This window comes from Onychomys torridus, chromosome 2 (genome assembly GCF_903995425.1).
Source record: "Onychomys torridus chromosome 2, mOncTor1.1, whole genome shotgun sequence".
Lineage (NCBI taxonomy): Eukaryota > Metazoa > Chordata > Mammalia > Rodentia > Cricetidae > Onychomys > Onychomys torridus.
In genome coordinates, this window is record NC_050444.1 from 28,707,764 (window position 1) to 28,724,812 (window position 17,049).

At 35.4% G+C, this 17,049-nt stretch overlaps 1 protein-coding gene across 3 annotated transcripts in view; it reads left to right on the forward strand.

Moving 5' to 3' along the window:
• Il7 (interleukin 7) overlaps positions 1–17,049 on the forward strand; it is a 39,533-nt gene that overhangs the window by 20,767 nt on the left and 1,717 nt on the right. For all 3 annotated transcript variants that reach the window (XM_036179776.1, XM_036179777.1, XM_036179775.1), the window contains one exon: positions 16,202–16,282. In XM_036179776.1, the coding sequence (XP_036035669.1) occupies positions 16,202–16,282 (81 nt within the window). The remainder of the gene's footprint in view (positions 1–16,201; positions 16,283–17,049) is intronic.

Below are 17,049 nucleotides of genomic sequence, written 5' to 3' on the forward strand. Positions count from 1 at the left end.
AAATGTGGAAGCTAAAACACTACATTCTGAGGAAATAAACGGGATTTTGTAAGACCAAATAATACAAAGTGAATAATTTTAATTGCAGAGTGGGAGAATTAGATATGTACTTGAGAGGAAACTCCCAGGGAGAGCCTACAGAAATGATATAGCAACATTTACATTTGAACCAAGACCGGTACAGTATGTCAGCATAAAGTTATAGTAAAACTGACAAATGGCAGCAGGTATCCTTTGAAAGTTTGGGGATATGTGATTGGCAATATTGACATTTTTATAGATAATATGCAACAATTGAAAAATGAAAAAGAAATGGATTTCTTACAGTAGGAAGGAGTATGTACAATGCAGAAAACACTATTAAATGATGACATTCTTAATGGGATGTCTCCGAAGAGTTGGGGGAGTGCACAGCCTCAGCACCCGGAGGTTTCGGAAAAGGAGGCTTTTTCTAGGTTGGAGGATAAAGTGAATGCTACAGCCACAACGGGATTCTGAAGTCTACCCTAGTGAGGGAGGCTTCCTCCAACTCCTTTTGCATATGTCTCCTTTATTGTCAGGACTTGTTTGCTCTATACTTGGCTTGCAGGCATCCTGTTACCAGTGCTTTGATGAGTCTGTTATAGCTAATATACTTGTGCTGCAAGAGCTATTAATATATATAAATTTTATCAGTTTTAAACCCACATCCAAACATTGTTTGCTACTTTCATTCATTTTTCTATATGCTTAAAAAAGTTGAGTCTCAGTAAGCAAACTGATTATTGTATAACATTTTTGATCACATAGTAATCATATCTGTGCTTTAGCTGTTTCCTCTTAATGCAGGTCATTTGCACAAGTTACTAACTCAGTGGTCATCACTGGTATTAAGGACTGTGACAGAGAAATGTCTTCTTTAAAGAGAACAAATTTTCTGTACACCATGTACAGAGAGCAATGTCTGGTATATCATATGTCATGTTACAATGGATCCTGTATCAACATCAGAACACTTGCTAGTTATGTGATAATGGATAAATGAGCTAATCTCTCTGGGCTAAATTTCTTAATTTATAAAATGAAGATAACATCAGCATCTATATTTCATTGAATTGATATAAGGATTAAATGATTTAATATATGAAGGCTGATGGGACAGTGCCTAGAACTTGGTAAGAGTTTCTCAGTGTTAGTATACAACTCAGTTGAGAAAGAAAATATATGCAACAATGCTTTCCAAATTTGCTGTCATAGGTCCACCCCTAAGAACAAATGAAAATAAAAACCCTGTCATATTCAAAATGGCTCCAAGTTGCGTGGCTCAAGCAAGTAAATTTCTATTAACAAACATACAAAATGATTTTGCATTTTATAGAATTCACAAACTGGTCTACATTAACTTCTGTCTTCAAATTTTTATTTAGCCATTATTTCTTTTAATAAAATACTACCTAGAACTCCAATGAGGCCCTAAGCTCTAGCTGGCCTCCATCATGGAATTTCCACTTCTAAGTAGGCTTTGAGTTACCATGTGGAACGCCAAACTTCATGGACTAGTGTGTGTGTGTGTGTGTGTGTGTGTGTGTGTGTGTGTAAGCCATTGCTCTTATCAAGCTTTTTCATTTTGCACAAGATGTTCAAACATAGGCTCCCCCAAGTCACCCCTGCCTTAGAAGAGGAACACTGGACTGGAGGTGGAAGCATTTGAATCAGAGATTCTGCTTTGTCATTGTCTATCTGACTTTGAATAAATCATCTCATTCTTTCAGAGTCTCATTTTCCTCATTCATAATTGGTTTGCATAATATCTGGGGTCTATTCTTATTATATAATTGTTTAATTCTAATAGCATAGTTAACTTTATGTTAAGCAATGTTCTTTCTGCTGCATTGACGTAGGATTACAGTCTACTTTGAAGACTTAGAGAGGGATACCCAAGCAGATAAATCTTCAAATTCCAATCTACATCCTCAGAGTAGTACATATGCAAATTTTATGGTCTGTGGCACTACGTCAAGAGTGGGTGGTTATGTTACCAGGTTTCCAATAACTATGCAGTGTGTCTGTATTTCACATGAACGTTGTTATCCAAGGAAATCTGCCAATTGTTGATTCACATGATTCCTGAAACATCTTTTCTTATCATCAGTCTTACATAACTACAACTTAACTAGCACAAAGTAATAAAACGGCACATTGTATATTGAAGTGGCATTAGAAGTAGAGCTAGGAAGGCACCCCACAAGAAGAGAATACACATTCACCCGCTGCAAAAAGGATCCAATGTAGGTATAATTTTGTACAAGAGTTTAATAACCAGTATTTATGAGATGCCTTTTTGAGAGATCTTCTTTTCTTCTGCATTTAATAATATTAATATTTCTAGACAGTTTTACCAACTGACTTTTTATGCTCCATCTGATCAAATAAATTGTATACCAATGTTTTTATAAGCAAAAAGTAATCATCTCAATGTTTGTTATCTAGGTATTTAGTGGGACACCTTCATAATGATATTCTGAAACACTGTATTTGGAAAACAGTATTGTGAAGGCTCTTTTTGGAGGGGTGGTCTTTGCATTTTCTCCCTGGAGTTCTCTACAGTATTATTAAAACATTTATTTTTCTATTCCTGCTATTGTTTTAACTGCAATCAATACACATACTATAAAACATGTTGCCTTAAGAGCATAAACTAAATGAGCAGAATGGAAACTATAGGTTTCTTGTGTTTCCCTTGACCTACTCTTGGTCATAAGGAGTGAGAGATTAACACAATTACAATTTTGTTTATCTAAATAATTTTTTGTTATTTACTACAATGTAGGACATTAAAATTTATACATAAATTTTAGGAGGATACATTTTGGGGGTATTTAATCAGTATATTAAGTTTCTTGCATGTCAAAATATTATTCATGTTCATAATAATGAAATAATGTCCAAACAGGAAGATTGCAGTTTCTGTTCTCAAGTAGGTGTCTTCGTTAACTTAGAAGAATGGGGCAGTTCAGGATTTAATAGAGATTGCCTTAGCTTTTTACAAATTCCTGTTATTTGTAAATAAACCTTTACAAACATTGCTCATTGATGAGAACTTGTAAAGAGCTATCTAAAATATTAAATATATTAAATATGGTTCAGTCCATAAATGTTTGGTTTTTTTCCCATATTCTTTTGTCAGAAAACAGAACAATTTGGGAGTTGATTGCCATATAATTTCCTTTCAATGGCTGTTCCCGACTGAAGCATGCCTGTCTATTTGATAAGATATTGCCAGGTGGGAGTCAGGGCCTTCAATCAACTGTCCCATTTGCAAACTTCCAACAAAGCAGAATTATTGCAAGCAAGCTTTCTCCTGTTTCTGCATTTGCCCTTCCTCTTACTGTATTCCTCTCATGATTCATGTCCACCCATCACTGAATTTGTTTCTCAGGCAAAGTGAGTAAATGCAATTTTCAGAAATGCATTTCTGAATCTGTCTAAGTATTTCCTAATCAAGTGCTTGCCATTACAATGCAGGGCTGAGACCATACTGCAGCCTGGTGCAGCAACTTCCCACTAGTTGTTCCAGAATACAGAACTAATTCCCTCTCTGGACACCTTTCTTTGCAGTTTGCTCACGCTCATTTTCATCCTGTCTCGACTGCTGTCTTTTTAATAGTATAATTGAACAGAATTGCTTACTAGTTCCCAAACAAGCCACACGTTTTTGGAGCACAGTGCTTTCACTCTGTTTTCTAATTCTGGAATTCCTGCTTCCCCTGTTCTCTTTTCCTATTAGTCATATATTGACATTTAAGAACCATCTAGGATTAAGTTCTTTCAAAAGACTAGTCAAAATTAACCTGTTTTATAGCATTTTATCTTATTATTATAAAGACAGATTGCTGTAAAATATTAATTTATATTATATAAAATATTTTAAGGTAAATGTATGCATTGGAAAATAAATAAAAAGCATCACCAATATGTGGAAGAGGGTTAATATTTAGATGTATTTTGATAGAATTTATCTTTATCTTCTATTAATGTTGTTGATTAAAACTTTTGCATTGAGTTCATTTATATAAAGACAGCATAGTGAATAATGCATAAGCATTGTAAGCTACCTTATGTGTGGATGTTAGCTTTTAAGACATAGTTATGAAAGCTACAATTGCAATAACCACTGAGGTCAGGCACTTAGTAAGGGAGTAGGGGGCAGAAGAAGGTCTCCTGTAGAAACAGAATATATTGTTATAGAGAGAAAGGGGGAAATTAGAATAGGGTTAAATGGGGAGGGGTGGAAGAAAAGAGTAAAGGAGGAAAAATGGGAAGGACAATTAACACTAAAGGCCATTTGAAAAACCACATGGAAACCTACTGCTGTGAGAAACTCTCTAAAACATGTGCATATATTAGAAAAATCTAAATGGAGTCACCAAATAACAAGAGAGACAGTGTCCCAACTAGATATCTTACACCATCAAGTAAAATTTCCAGTGTCAGGAATGGGTAATATCTTGTTGAGTCATTGGACAAAGGGGCCCATGGAAACCCCCAAACATCACAGGCTATTAGCAAGGCTATTTATTGTTTGCTCTCTAAAAACTGGCGGTAAAGCCCTATTGCTGAAGACAACATTTACATATCTCATCAAACACTAAAAAGTTGAGCTAGTCTCTAGTGAGAAGCATTCATGGCACTGGAAGGTGCTCTGCACACTACTAGAGGATAAAGGTAACCACCAACCCAGCTATAAACCCTGCTATTTACAACAGTGCCCTACCTGCAATGTATAATATGGCACAATAGTGGCGTAAATGTTATGGGCTCAACCAACTGCTTTCTGGTTAGAATTAAGGCCCACTCCATGAGATGGAACCCATACTTGACACCCAAGAAATTAAAACTAAATATGCCATGGGCATAGGGGAAAACCAAATACATAAGAACATAGCAATAAAATGACTCCTAATGACATTTTTCTACTACCACTTGGTATTTTCTAAACAAAGGGTTAGCACTTTAAAAAAAAATTGTGAAGTTGCTTGTTTGGTTGCTTGTAAGTTTTCTTACAAAAATAAATATTCAGAAAATATCATTTATAATACCTAGATTCTATCTTTGCAGAGCTTTAGACACTCGAATGATACTAACCTGGTGTCTGTGTCTGTGTGTGTGTGTGTTTACTTCCTCAAAGTGCTAGTTACGTCACCCTTGCTTATTGTTCACACATTTTTTTGAGACAGGGTCTCATGTAGCCCAGGCTGGCCTCTAATAAAATGTAGTTAAAGACGACCTTAATTCTTGATTCTCCTACTTCCATTAACCAAGTGCTGAGATTATGGACATTTGACATCATGACCAGCTACTTGTCAATGGTTTGGAGTTAAACCTCTCACTTATTTTTGTAGAAAAATTTTCAAATAATAAAATTTATTTTTAAGACCAATGTTAATGTCTACAAAACCAAATTTGACTCAAAAGAATAGAGCTCCAATATCTCCCTGGCCTCCAGAAAAACTGCTCTAAAAGCAACAAATTGTATTACAATGATACATTTGCTACAATCTAGGATTCTGCACATCATTATCACCCTTAGTTCAGAGTTCATTTTTGGTGAAAAGAATCAAACTATGAATTGATTTTTCAAATATCAAATATTCAAATCATAGAGCCATATGGAAAAGTTTCATTGCCCCGATCGATCTCTGGAAGTCATGGAGTTTTACTGTATCGATAGTTTTCTTAAATGCCTCTTTCACAGGCAAAATGGATGTAAATTACCCTCGGATCTTATTGTAGTTTGAACCCCCCCCCTCTTTTTTTTTTTAGTAAAAAAGTATCCCATTGTCTAGAAGTGCCATTGGTTACTCACTTACCTGCTGAGAAATATTTTCATTGCTTCACAATTGAAAAAATAACAAAGCCTCTTTAAATCTCTGTTTGCAGCATTTGTATGAGCATGCTTTCAAATCCTTTGGGTAAATACTGAGGATCAAGATTGCTGAGTTAAAGAAAAGTTTGCTTAATTTTATAAGATAAACAACCCAACTGTCTTCCAAAATGGAAGTGCCATTTTGGATTCCCACAGGCAATAATTGAGAATTCTTATTGCTTCATAGCCTGTCCAGTGTTTGGTGTGGTCTGAGATATTGCAAAAGTCATGAGAGGGATGTGGCATTTCATTGTTTTCTTTTCCTTTCCCTGGTGACATGTGATGTTGAATATCTCTTTATATACTTCATCACCCATATATCATCTTTAGTGAAGTGTATGTTTAGGACGCAGGACTTTCTTCCCCTTTTGACTGGTTTATTCTTTATCTTACTGTTGTTTTAAGACTTCTGTTTAAAAATTTAAAGATAGTCTTCATTTGATGTTTCTTGTGAAACTTTTTTTCCCAGTCTGCATTAGATTGTCACATTCTCTTGACACTTCCTTTTTGCAAAGCAAAATTATAAAGTTGGGTGAGCTTTCACTTTCAATTATTTCTTTCATACTTTTAAAGGGTCATACTTTTAAAATTATTGTCTTTAAAAGTATTAGCATGCAAATGGTCATCTAGGTTTTCCCCTATGTCATAATCTAGGAAGATTTTAGTTTAGCATTTTCTATTATGTCATGATTCACTTGAGTCAAATTTCTGAAAGGTGTAACAATTATGTCCATCTTCTTTTGGGGTGAGAAGGGCTTATATCTATTTGTCCCCAAAGCCGCTTGTCAGGGTGTGATATTGTAGTTATTCCCTTTACTCTTCTGCCACAGATCAGCTCCCTATTTTCAAATAGGTCTACTTAAAAGGTGTCAAGAGTGTCCCAGTCACCTACTTTTTACTCTTTCATCTGTATCCCCAAACTGTGATGATTACCTTTACAGTGAGTCTCCAGGTTATACAACATCTGCTCTTGAACTTTGTTCTTCAATATTGATTGCTACTAAGAGTCCTTTTTCTCAATGTAAACAGTATAATCAGTTTGCTAATTCTTAAAATAATTCAGTGGGATTTTAACTTGGTTTACACTGAATTTCTCAAGTCTTTTGGACTTTCATATATGAACATAAGATGTCTCTCTTCTCTATTCCTTTGATATCTTCTGAGTTTTTAAAACTTTCCTTCATGCTTTTCTGGATATATGCCTTAATATCTCACTTTAGAGATTTACAATAAAATGATAGTAAACATATTTATGTCAAATTTCACTTGTTTTTGATAGTACAGACATCCCTCACATAGGGTGTTGGTTTTAGGATAGCTACTGATACCCCAAATCACGGATATTCATGTTTCTCTCACAAAATGAGGAAGTTTCTCTTAGCCCTAGCCTTTTAGTTTCTAATGGACTTTATATAAATAAAACCTTATATTGCATATGTTAATGCAATCATAAGAATTTTCACTAGTCTGATGACGTGATCAATTACATTAATTGGTATTTGAATGCTAAATCAGCTTTCTTTGGTTAAGATAAGTATTTCTTGAGTACACATATATTTTGTACTTTCTAGGATTTTGTATGCCAGTGTTTTGAGAAGTGTGCATCTAGGTTCATGAGACATTGTAGTCTACAGTTTTCTTGTAACGTCTTTGTGTAACTTCTGTATTAAGGCAATGCTGATCTTTTGATGAGCTAGGAAGCACTCCACTGGTTCTTTCAACTAGAAGACATGACAGGCCACTAGTGGAATTTATTCCATTAACATTTAGAAGAATAGTCAGTAACTTGAGCACATTATATTCTACAATATTAATAATTATACAGTATCCTAATTAACTAAAATTTATTCAAATTCTCTTTTGTATGTGTGTTGGAAGATTATTTTATCCAAATTATATACTTATTTCATGTAAGCTGTTAATACTGTGGATGTAGCTGGGCAGTGGTGGTGCACGCCTTTAATCCCAGCACTCGGGAGGCAGTACCAGGAGGATCTCTGTGAGTTTGAGGCCAGCCTGGGCTACAGAGTGAGTTCCAGAACAGGCACCAAAACTACACAGAGAAACCTTGTCTTGAAAAACATATATATATAAAATGAATGTAGAATTGTTCATGCTACTGTTAATACCCATAGGATCTAGTAAAGTAGGCTTTTCAATTTTGGTAATAGTAATTTGCATCTTCTTTTTATTTCTTAACAGGGCTAGAGGTTTGCTGACTGATCTTTTGATTTTGGGAAAGGAATATCTATTTGTCGTCAAACCATATGCTGAAATACCATATTGCATTGTATTGCCTTTGCTTCTTTAGTTGGCTTTACTATTTTTGTTTCTAAAATTTATTGCCTTAGATACTTTGAGTTTAATTTACTTTATGTCAGTTTTCTAATTCTAAATCTGAGGTTGACTACAATGCATGTTATTATTTTTATTTATTCCATAATTATTTTTAGCACTATCTTCTCCATATTAGCTTAGTTTTCCTTCTGTGGATACATGTGTATAAGCTTCAATGTGACCTTTCATTTAGCATAGACTACAACATCAGAACAAACTCTTCTCTTAGCTTTACTTCTATCTCATAGCTTCATAATGTACCTATCTGTTTGACATCTGTTCTTGGGTTTCTGAAAGTCAGCTTGAAGATCCCTTATCATCTTAGACACATAACTGGATCCATTCTATCTTTTCTATTGTTACATATTCAAGTAAATTTCCAAACAGAATATTTTATTACACAGGCCAGAAAACCTAGGAATCATCCCTAATAAATCAGTCTTTCTTAATTTTTATTTTAAAATCATGTTAAGTTTACTTCTTAAATATTATTCAAGTCTCCCCCTCCTCCCACATCTATGGTTTCTTTCCTACCAGGAAATCCATTTGCAGTGGCTGATTTTATGACAACTTGATACAATAGAGTCATTTTTGAAAAAAAGTATTTGAATTGATTAATTTTGTCCATTAGATTGGCTTGTGGGAAAGCCTGTGACCAATTTTCTTGATAGTTTTTTACGTGGAAGGGCCCAGCCCACTGTGGATTATATGCAGGGTGTTATAAGAAAGAAAACTGAACAAGCCAGTAAGCAGCAGTCCTCCACGGTCTCTGCATCAGTTAGTTCCTTCCTCCAAGTTTTTGCCCTGTTTGAGTTCCTGCCCTCCCTTCAATGGGTTCTGGACTGTGATGCAGAGCTGTATGTTGAAATAAACCCTTTCTTCTCAAGTTGCTTTTGGTCATGGTGTTTAATTACAACAATTAAAATTCTAGCTAAGACACTAGTAAGCCATTATTCAATGACATCTGACCAAAAAAAAATCTGATATGCAACCAGATACAAAATTGACCCCTACCACCCCAACCCAGTATATGGTCAATAATTGACTTTTACTTGTAGAACTTAGAAAGGTTTCTTTACACACTTTTAAGATTGAATAATTTGACTTTTTCCAGCATCCTTCTTTTTTTTTAAGATGCTATATCTCTTATCTATCAGATATGTTCCCTTCTTTTGATTAATTTTATTCAGCCACCCACTTCCACACCACTTTCACTCCATAGGGAGCTAATTGTAAGCCCCATTTTCTAGGTTTTGAGTCCCTCTGTCTCTTTATCCCTAGGCAACTTTTGGTACAACACTTAGTTGAAATGCCCAGTCCTAGACAAAGCCTTGATGGGAGTTCCTAAGTACAATGTGTGTAGCACTTGTCTATTGCTGCGATAAACTTCATGACCAAAAGCAACTTGAGGCAGAAAAGTTTATATCAGTTCACAGTTATAGTTTATCAAGAAAGGGAAATCAGGGTAGGAAATCAAAACAGGAACCTGAAGACAGAAAGCAAATCAGAGATGTTAGAGAAATGCTTCTTTCTGGCTCTCCCTGTGGCTTTCTGAGTTTGCTTTTGTATAAACTCAAAGACCACCTGCCCAAGGTTGGAACCACCCAGATTGGGCTAGGACCTTCCACATCAATCATTAGTCAGTAAATTTACCTACAGACAAGCCCTATAAGCAATATAATGGAGGTATTTTCTCAACTGAGGTTCCTCTTCTCAGATAACTATATCTTGTGTCACATTAAAAACAACAAAATCAACCAGGGTAATACAATTTATCTTTCATAATTCCACAATTACCATGTTAGTAATTAATGGTGGCTATCAGATTAAATTCTGTTTTTACCATCAAACAATAACACGTTGAGAGGAGAAGTCATATGTAATTTTTATTATAGTTGTGGCACATGGTAGGTATACAACTATTTGATGAAGAATAAGTGACTTTTCATTTAAATTATCAACTAAATGCCAATTCAAAATACAGTCTGCTAGGCTGTAAATTTTGTACCAATTGTAACAGGATTCTGTAAACAACATACAACTTCATAAATTTCATACAGGGAATACCTTCCCATGAGACTTTTTGATGGGCTAAGATTTGTAGTGTGATGATGGTAATCAGAAATTAATAATGTTTTTGTAGAAAACAATTTTGCAAAAACTAGAACCAAACTTAAAATTGAGTTTTCCATTTCTTTGTCTGTATTTTGTGTCTTGAGGACCAATCTCAGAAAACATATGCAAGGAAGAGGCATATAAGCACTTAACTACTAACTAGAAGCAGTGAATGCAACAAATGTACACAAGTTTGTTCAGAGGCCATGTGAGCATGAAGAGTCACTGGATCACTGCTGAAATTCTCGTCCAGAAAGAAAGCCCAAGAGAACTATATTCTATGGTGGAAAATACAACAATTAGGTAACAGAACAGCTGGCCTGTTGATGACCTTTATCGTTAACCTCCCTTATTTTTGGCCAGTTAACTGATGTCTAACAGTAGCTTTCACTATATAAGGAAAACATGTAACATGCATTCCTCAGACTCACAGATACACACCGTGATCCATCATTTTCCAAACAATTCATTCTGAGTCATGAAATAGAAGAATATGGTTGTTTTTATATATGGCTACAAAATCTTTGAAACTTCTTTCGAAATAGAGTTCAAATTCTTTCTCCTTGAAGGTAGAATAGAATGAATGATTCCATGTGAGCTAATGAACTAAGGTGGAAAAGACTGTGTGACATCTAAAACTGAATCAGAAATGGTAGAAAACCTCTTTCTTTTGGGTGTGGAACAATGAAGAAAAGCCAGACACTACATTTAAGGACTCAAGAAAGCCTGAATAAAGGCCTCTGTGGTAAACCTTGAGAGCTCCTATCATAAATAAGGCACCCTGAGAGTAAATACTCAAGGTTTAGTTGAAACCTGATGACTATGGACAAGGCTGTCATCTTAACTGTGTTTAATGGCAGATGTGGATCCAGAAGCCTTTCCCAAATTCTAACTTCAGAAATTGCATAGGATAAGTTTTTATTATTTATATTACCTTTACTAAAATTTACTATGTGGTGACAGATAATGAACCAGCTGCTTCCTGATGCTTGTCCCCATATAGAAAAAATAAGAAAAGAGCAATTTCTAGAGTGAAGTGTACTCTGGTCTAATCTGCTCATGTCTACTATTGAAAAGTCAATCTTTAGGTCAAATCCAATATTTATGGGCAGAACAACATACTTCTCAGTAATAAGTTAAATTATGTCATTCAAACACACCAAATTAGTCCCAGGAACTTTATAGTAAAAGAGTCTTTGAAAATGTGATTAATTCAAAGATTTGACATGGAGAAATTATACTGGATAAACCAGAGGAGCTCTGCTATTGAAAATGTCCTCATAAGAAAGAAACCTGAGAGACCAGAGACATACATGATGATAAAATATGGTGATGTGGACATAAGCCAGGAACACAATGGATCCTGGCAGCCAGCAGTAGATAGAAGAGCCAGATTATGGATCTTCACTTAGAACCTTCAGCCAATACTTTGATTTTAAATATCTGATCTCTGGGAATGTAGCAGAATACATTTTTTTTGAACCAACATGTTTCTGATAATTTGCTAGAGCAACCATGGGAAGTGCACCCATTTTCCCACAAGGTGGGAGGCACTGCTAAGTATTAGCTGAAGAATAAAATAATCAACTTTAGCCTCCACTTAGAAAGTCAGAAATACTATGTATTGACTCCAGCAAAAATGAAGAAATGAACAAAATATATATGCAAAGTAAAAGGAAGAATTTAAATTAAAAATATTAGGGCCAATGGGATGACTTAGTGGTGAAGGTATTTGTGTGTAGGCGTACAGACATGAGTTCAATCTCTGGGTCTCACAAGGTGATAGGAAAGAACTCTCCAGAGTTGTCCCCTATCTTCCATACATATGCTATTGTAAGCACACATCTGTACTCTCTCATCTGCACATACAAAATAAATAATAGATTACTCATAAAAGTAGTAGAAAATTCAGTGATATATTGTGTACCCTAATAAATTTGCCCAAGGATTAGAGGACAGAGCCAGCCACTAGATTAGACACAGAGGTCAGGCAGTGGTAGCATACGCCTTTAATCCCAGCACTTGAGATCTCATGCCTTTGCTTAGGAAGCACACATGGCTTTAGTTCCAGGAAGTAATATGGCAGGGCAGAGAAAGGTATGTAAGTGTGAGGAAACAGAAACTCACTCTCTTTAGACTGAGTATTTTATAAAGGTAAGAACTAGTGGCTGGCTGTTCTGCTTCTCTAATCTTTCAGCTTTCACCCTGATATCTGGCTCTGGATTTTTTATTAAAGAACCCTCTAAGATTCAAACAACAAGAAAATGATAACATTTTTCTTCTTACCATTCTTTAAGAAACTAACATAAAAGATGAAAAAATTAATATAGTACCAGAGAAATGAAAATTAGAAAAAATGGTGAGCTCTTGGGATTTTCAAGGGAAAATAAAGACTAAAATATAAACTGGGAATTGGTGCCTCATTAAGTAATAATATATAATATTTCATAGAAAAACACACATAATGCAAAGTAATTAAAATATACTTAAAACTGATATAGAAGGTGTGTTCTATTATTAGTGTTTGCAAATAAAGGTATAACAGGTCTGACCATGCTGTTGGAAGAATATGGATGACATCGGCTCTTTGGACAAGAAAAGTCAGTTGACTATTTAAGTGGGTTTGATGGGCCATCTTAGTATAAGCATGGAAGATAGCAGTGCTGAGGGCAATTTGGACTATGCAGGTATTGCTCAAGAAGTTTGAGAGGAAAACAGTATCTACTGCACTAGACACCATTCTTGTGATATTTTGGCAAAGAATATGAATGCTTTCTGCTCTTGCCAAAAAAATCCACCAGAGGCTAAATTGAAGAATTTTATAATAATATCATTGACAGAGGAGATTTCAAGACAGCGAAGTATGGACTGTGCCAAGTGGTTATTTGTAGTTAGAGTTTTCCTGCCTGGCCCACAGTCAGGACAAATCTCTCTCACCCGCCAGGCCCATAGACGCTCAGACCTAACCAAGTAAACACACAGAAACTGTATGGCCATGGCAGGCTTCTTGTTATCTACTTCTTCTATCTTAAATTAACCCATTTCTATTAATCTATCAATTGCCACGTGGCTCATGGCTTACCGGTGCCTTATATCTTCCTTGTCATGGTGGCTGGCGGCTGGCAGCTTCTCCATCCAGTCTTCCACTTCCCCACAGTTATTAGTGATCACTCATGCATACCCACAATGAAGAGGAGCAAGCAGCACAATGAGAAATACAAAATGTACAGTTTGAAGAGAAAAGGGGAACCAAGAAATTTTGTATTGGAGCTCAAGCAGATGAGAAGCTTAAAGGCCTGATGCTGAATGGAATAAAGGGAGCAGTAACCTCTGGGCAAGACACCTCCCAGCTAATCCTTCAACCTGTGAAAGGAAAAGAAAGGTCTGAAGGATTTCCTTGGCCTGAACAATGGAAGGCTAATCCAAATATAATTCAAGGAGGGACCAGGTTCCAAATCTAGCAAGCAGGAGAACTTCCGGCTTTAGAGTCTGATTCCAACTCCAGCAAGCAGAAGTTCTGGCTTTAGATCAAGAAAAATACAGGAAACGGATTACGGAATCTTCCTCCATGGTTGAGAAAAGCTGTTGAGGTGAGGCATGTGGCAAGGGAGTCCTTGCACTGAGGCCCAGGGAAGTCATTGTGTAAAGCTGTGAAGGTGAATCCTGGATTGTGATGAGGATCTTAAGATGTTGGAGAATCTACAGCCTGGGATACTTGCCAAGAAGAGAAGCTACCCAGTGTGTGGAACTAGCTCAACAAAGATAAGTGTGTTTCAGTCAGCAAACTTGGAAGGTGTGGGAGATATGAAGAGCTATCTATTCAGCCCTTTGACATTGGGCAGAGGGATACAGAATTTGGAGTTTGCCCTGCTAGGTGTCAGTTTTCCTTTGGTCCAGTGTTTCATTAATATGTTCTTGTACCTCCCTTTTGGAATAGTAATGTATATTTTGTACCACTGTGTGTTGGAAGTATGTGATTGGTATTTTGATTTTTGCTTTTACAGGGTTTTACAATTAAGGAGTTGCCTTCAGTCTCAAAGAGACTCAGGACTTTGAATTTTCAGTCTTGAGACTGAAAGATTATGGAGACTTTTGAAGTTGGACTCAATGCACTTTACATTCTGATATGGCTACCAGCCTATGGGGACCAGGGAGTGGCATGTGGTGTTTGAATGAGAATGGCCCCAGTTGGCTCATACACTTGAATGTTTAGTTAGTGGAACTATTTGTGAAGGATTAGTAGCCTTGTTGGAGAGGTGAGGGAGGGCTTTGAAGTCTCAAGCACCATGCCAGGCCTAGACTCTGCCTGTTGCCTGTGGATCAGGATGTAAAGCTGTCAGCTACCACTTCAGTGCCATATCTGTCTGCTTCCTGCCATGATGATCAAGGACAAAACCTCTAAAACTTTAAGCCCCCAGTTAAATACTTTTTTATATGAGTGCCTTGATCCTGGTGTCTCTTCACAGCAGCAGAACAGTAATTAAGACAAGAGGGTTAAATAAGTAAGAGAAAAAAAAACAAACTGAGAGGCATAACCCCTAATGAAATCAAAGACCTTTTCTAAAGAAAACAAACAAACAAACAGAGAGGCATAACCCCAATGAAATCAAAGACCTTTTCTAAGAACAATTCCATCTATTGTGGTTTTCTATATTTATAATAAGCCAAGAATAATGTTTAAATGAACCAAAATGCCTGTGAGAATCTATTATGCTGATACTTGCTAAACTGTGAGATAGGAACTGTTTTCTTTTGCTTTGAATCCATACTCAGAGGTGCTCTTGATAGGCATGAATAATAACTTCAGAAGGCAACTCTGACATCTTGTTTGCCCATGTCAAAGGTATAGTAGCGTCTCTGTTAATTCTTGATCAAACATGTGACAAACAAGTCAATTGGTAAAACATTTTCTTTGTAGGCATACGATACTGAATTTTATTAGTTTTCCAGAGCATTGGCCTAACCAAAAAGGATTTTCAAATATTGTTATGAAATTTGCTAGAATGTTCCAAGGATTTAATTATTTGACATATTACATATGAGATTTTGTATGTTTTACCAAAGAAAAGTGTATATACAATTTGATGTCATTCTTGGGATTAAATAAAAGTTGATAGAAAACTGATTTAGTAGACAAATAATTTTTTACTACCCTTAGCTATAATAAGCTGATAGTTTTAGGAAATAAATGTCTTACAACTGTGATGTTTAGAGTATGAACATACTATGTAGTTGGCACAGACACATTTCCAAAAGCATACTTTTCCTAAGGTAAGAAGTTACCATGTTCAAAGGATGCAGTGACCATGTGCCAAATGCCACGGGAAACAATGTCATAATTCCCTTAAATTAGCTTCAATACAGGGTTTTGCAGAAAACTTTGAATAGCCATCACTAAGTATTGAATCTTTAAACAATTATGTATTCAGACACAACGTCCTACAGGTAAAACATATATTTTAAAGTCAGGAAACCACTTATCCTTTGTGTGAGTAATGAGAACGATGCACACTTTCCTGAGTGGCAGATGAACTAATCTGGCCCTTGCTCTATTTATTGCTCTCACCATTATCAATCAGACTAAGATTGTCTGAAATCTTCAAGAAGTATGATCACCTAGAATTGCTAGTTTGTTGGACAGAGCTAGTACAACTAGTTCTTAAAAGATTCTGAATTTTCTTTGAGGTGATTCTGTACATATTTCCTTATTTTTCATGTAAAGAAAACTATTCTTGATGCCTAGTAAGTGTTCATATGTATATCAGATATTAAAATGTTATTTTATAACTACATGTTAGAGACATCCTCAGCATTAACCATATTGTTTTATATTATTTATTACAGGACAAAATGACAGGAACTGGAAACAATTGCCCCAATAATGAACCAAACTTTTTTAAAAAACATCCATGTGATGATACAAAGGTAATAATAATTTGGAATTTGTCATATGAGCTTGATTTTTACAAACTTGTTAGATAATTAAATTAATGCCATAATCTTTTTATCTTAATGGCATTATCATTCATCTATTATATTATACTGTGGTCTATTATATGTTAATTTTACAAATATCCTGTCTTCAATAGATTAAAGAGTACATAATAATTTGTTCTTCACTTTCCTGTTTTTCACCTTGAAAATACTAAAAATATAAAGGCACAAATGTCTCTCCCCAAAAAATTCTTATGAAGGAAAGATCTTGCTAAAATGATTGAACATGTACACACACACACACACACACACACACACACCACCGTTTAGTTTTAGACAGTTTGAAATTTTTTTGTTTAGTATTTGCTGAAGTTTATGCCCAAATCAGTTCTAGTTGGTCAGTTACAATGAAAAAAATATCTTCAAAAGTTTGTAATTTCTCCCCAAAGAAACAGAGATGTTCCTTAATGGTCTCTCTACAACTCATGTAGCTATTAACACCACTGAATCACAAAACCATAAATTCTTTTTATGTATTAACTTATTAACTAATTTACCTAAAAAGCCTTATGTCTTAGGTTACATGACTCTTCATATTTTTATTTTACTATTACCTATTCTCCCAGAACTCTAATTTTCAAAAATGGTAGCAAGAGAAACCACACATACCTTTCCTCACTAATGTTTCCAGCAGCCTTCTTCTTTAGTGACCCTGTTAAAAGTCTATAGTCTTGCAATGTGTTCACCCATAAATGATA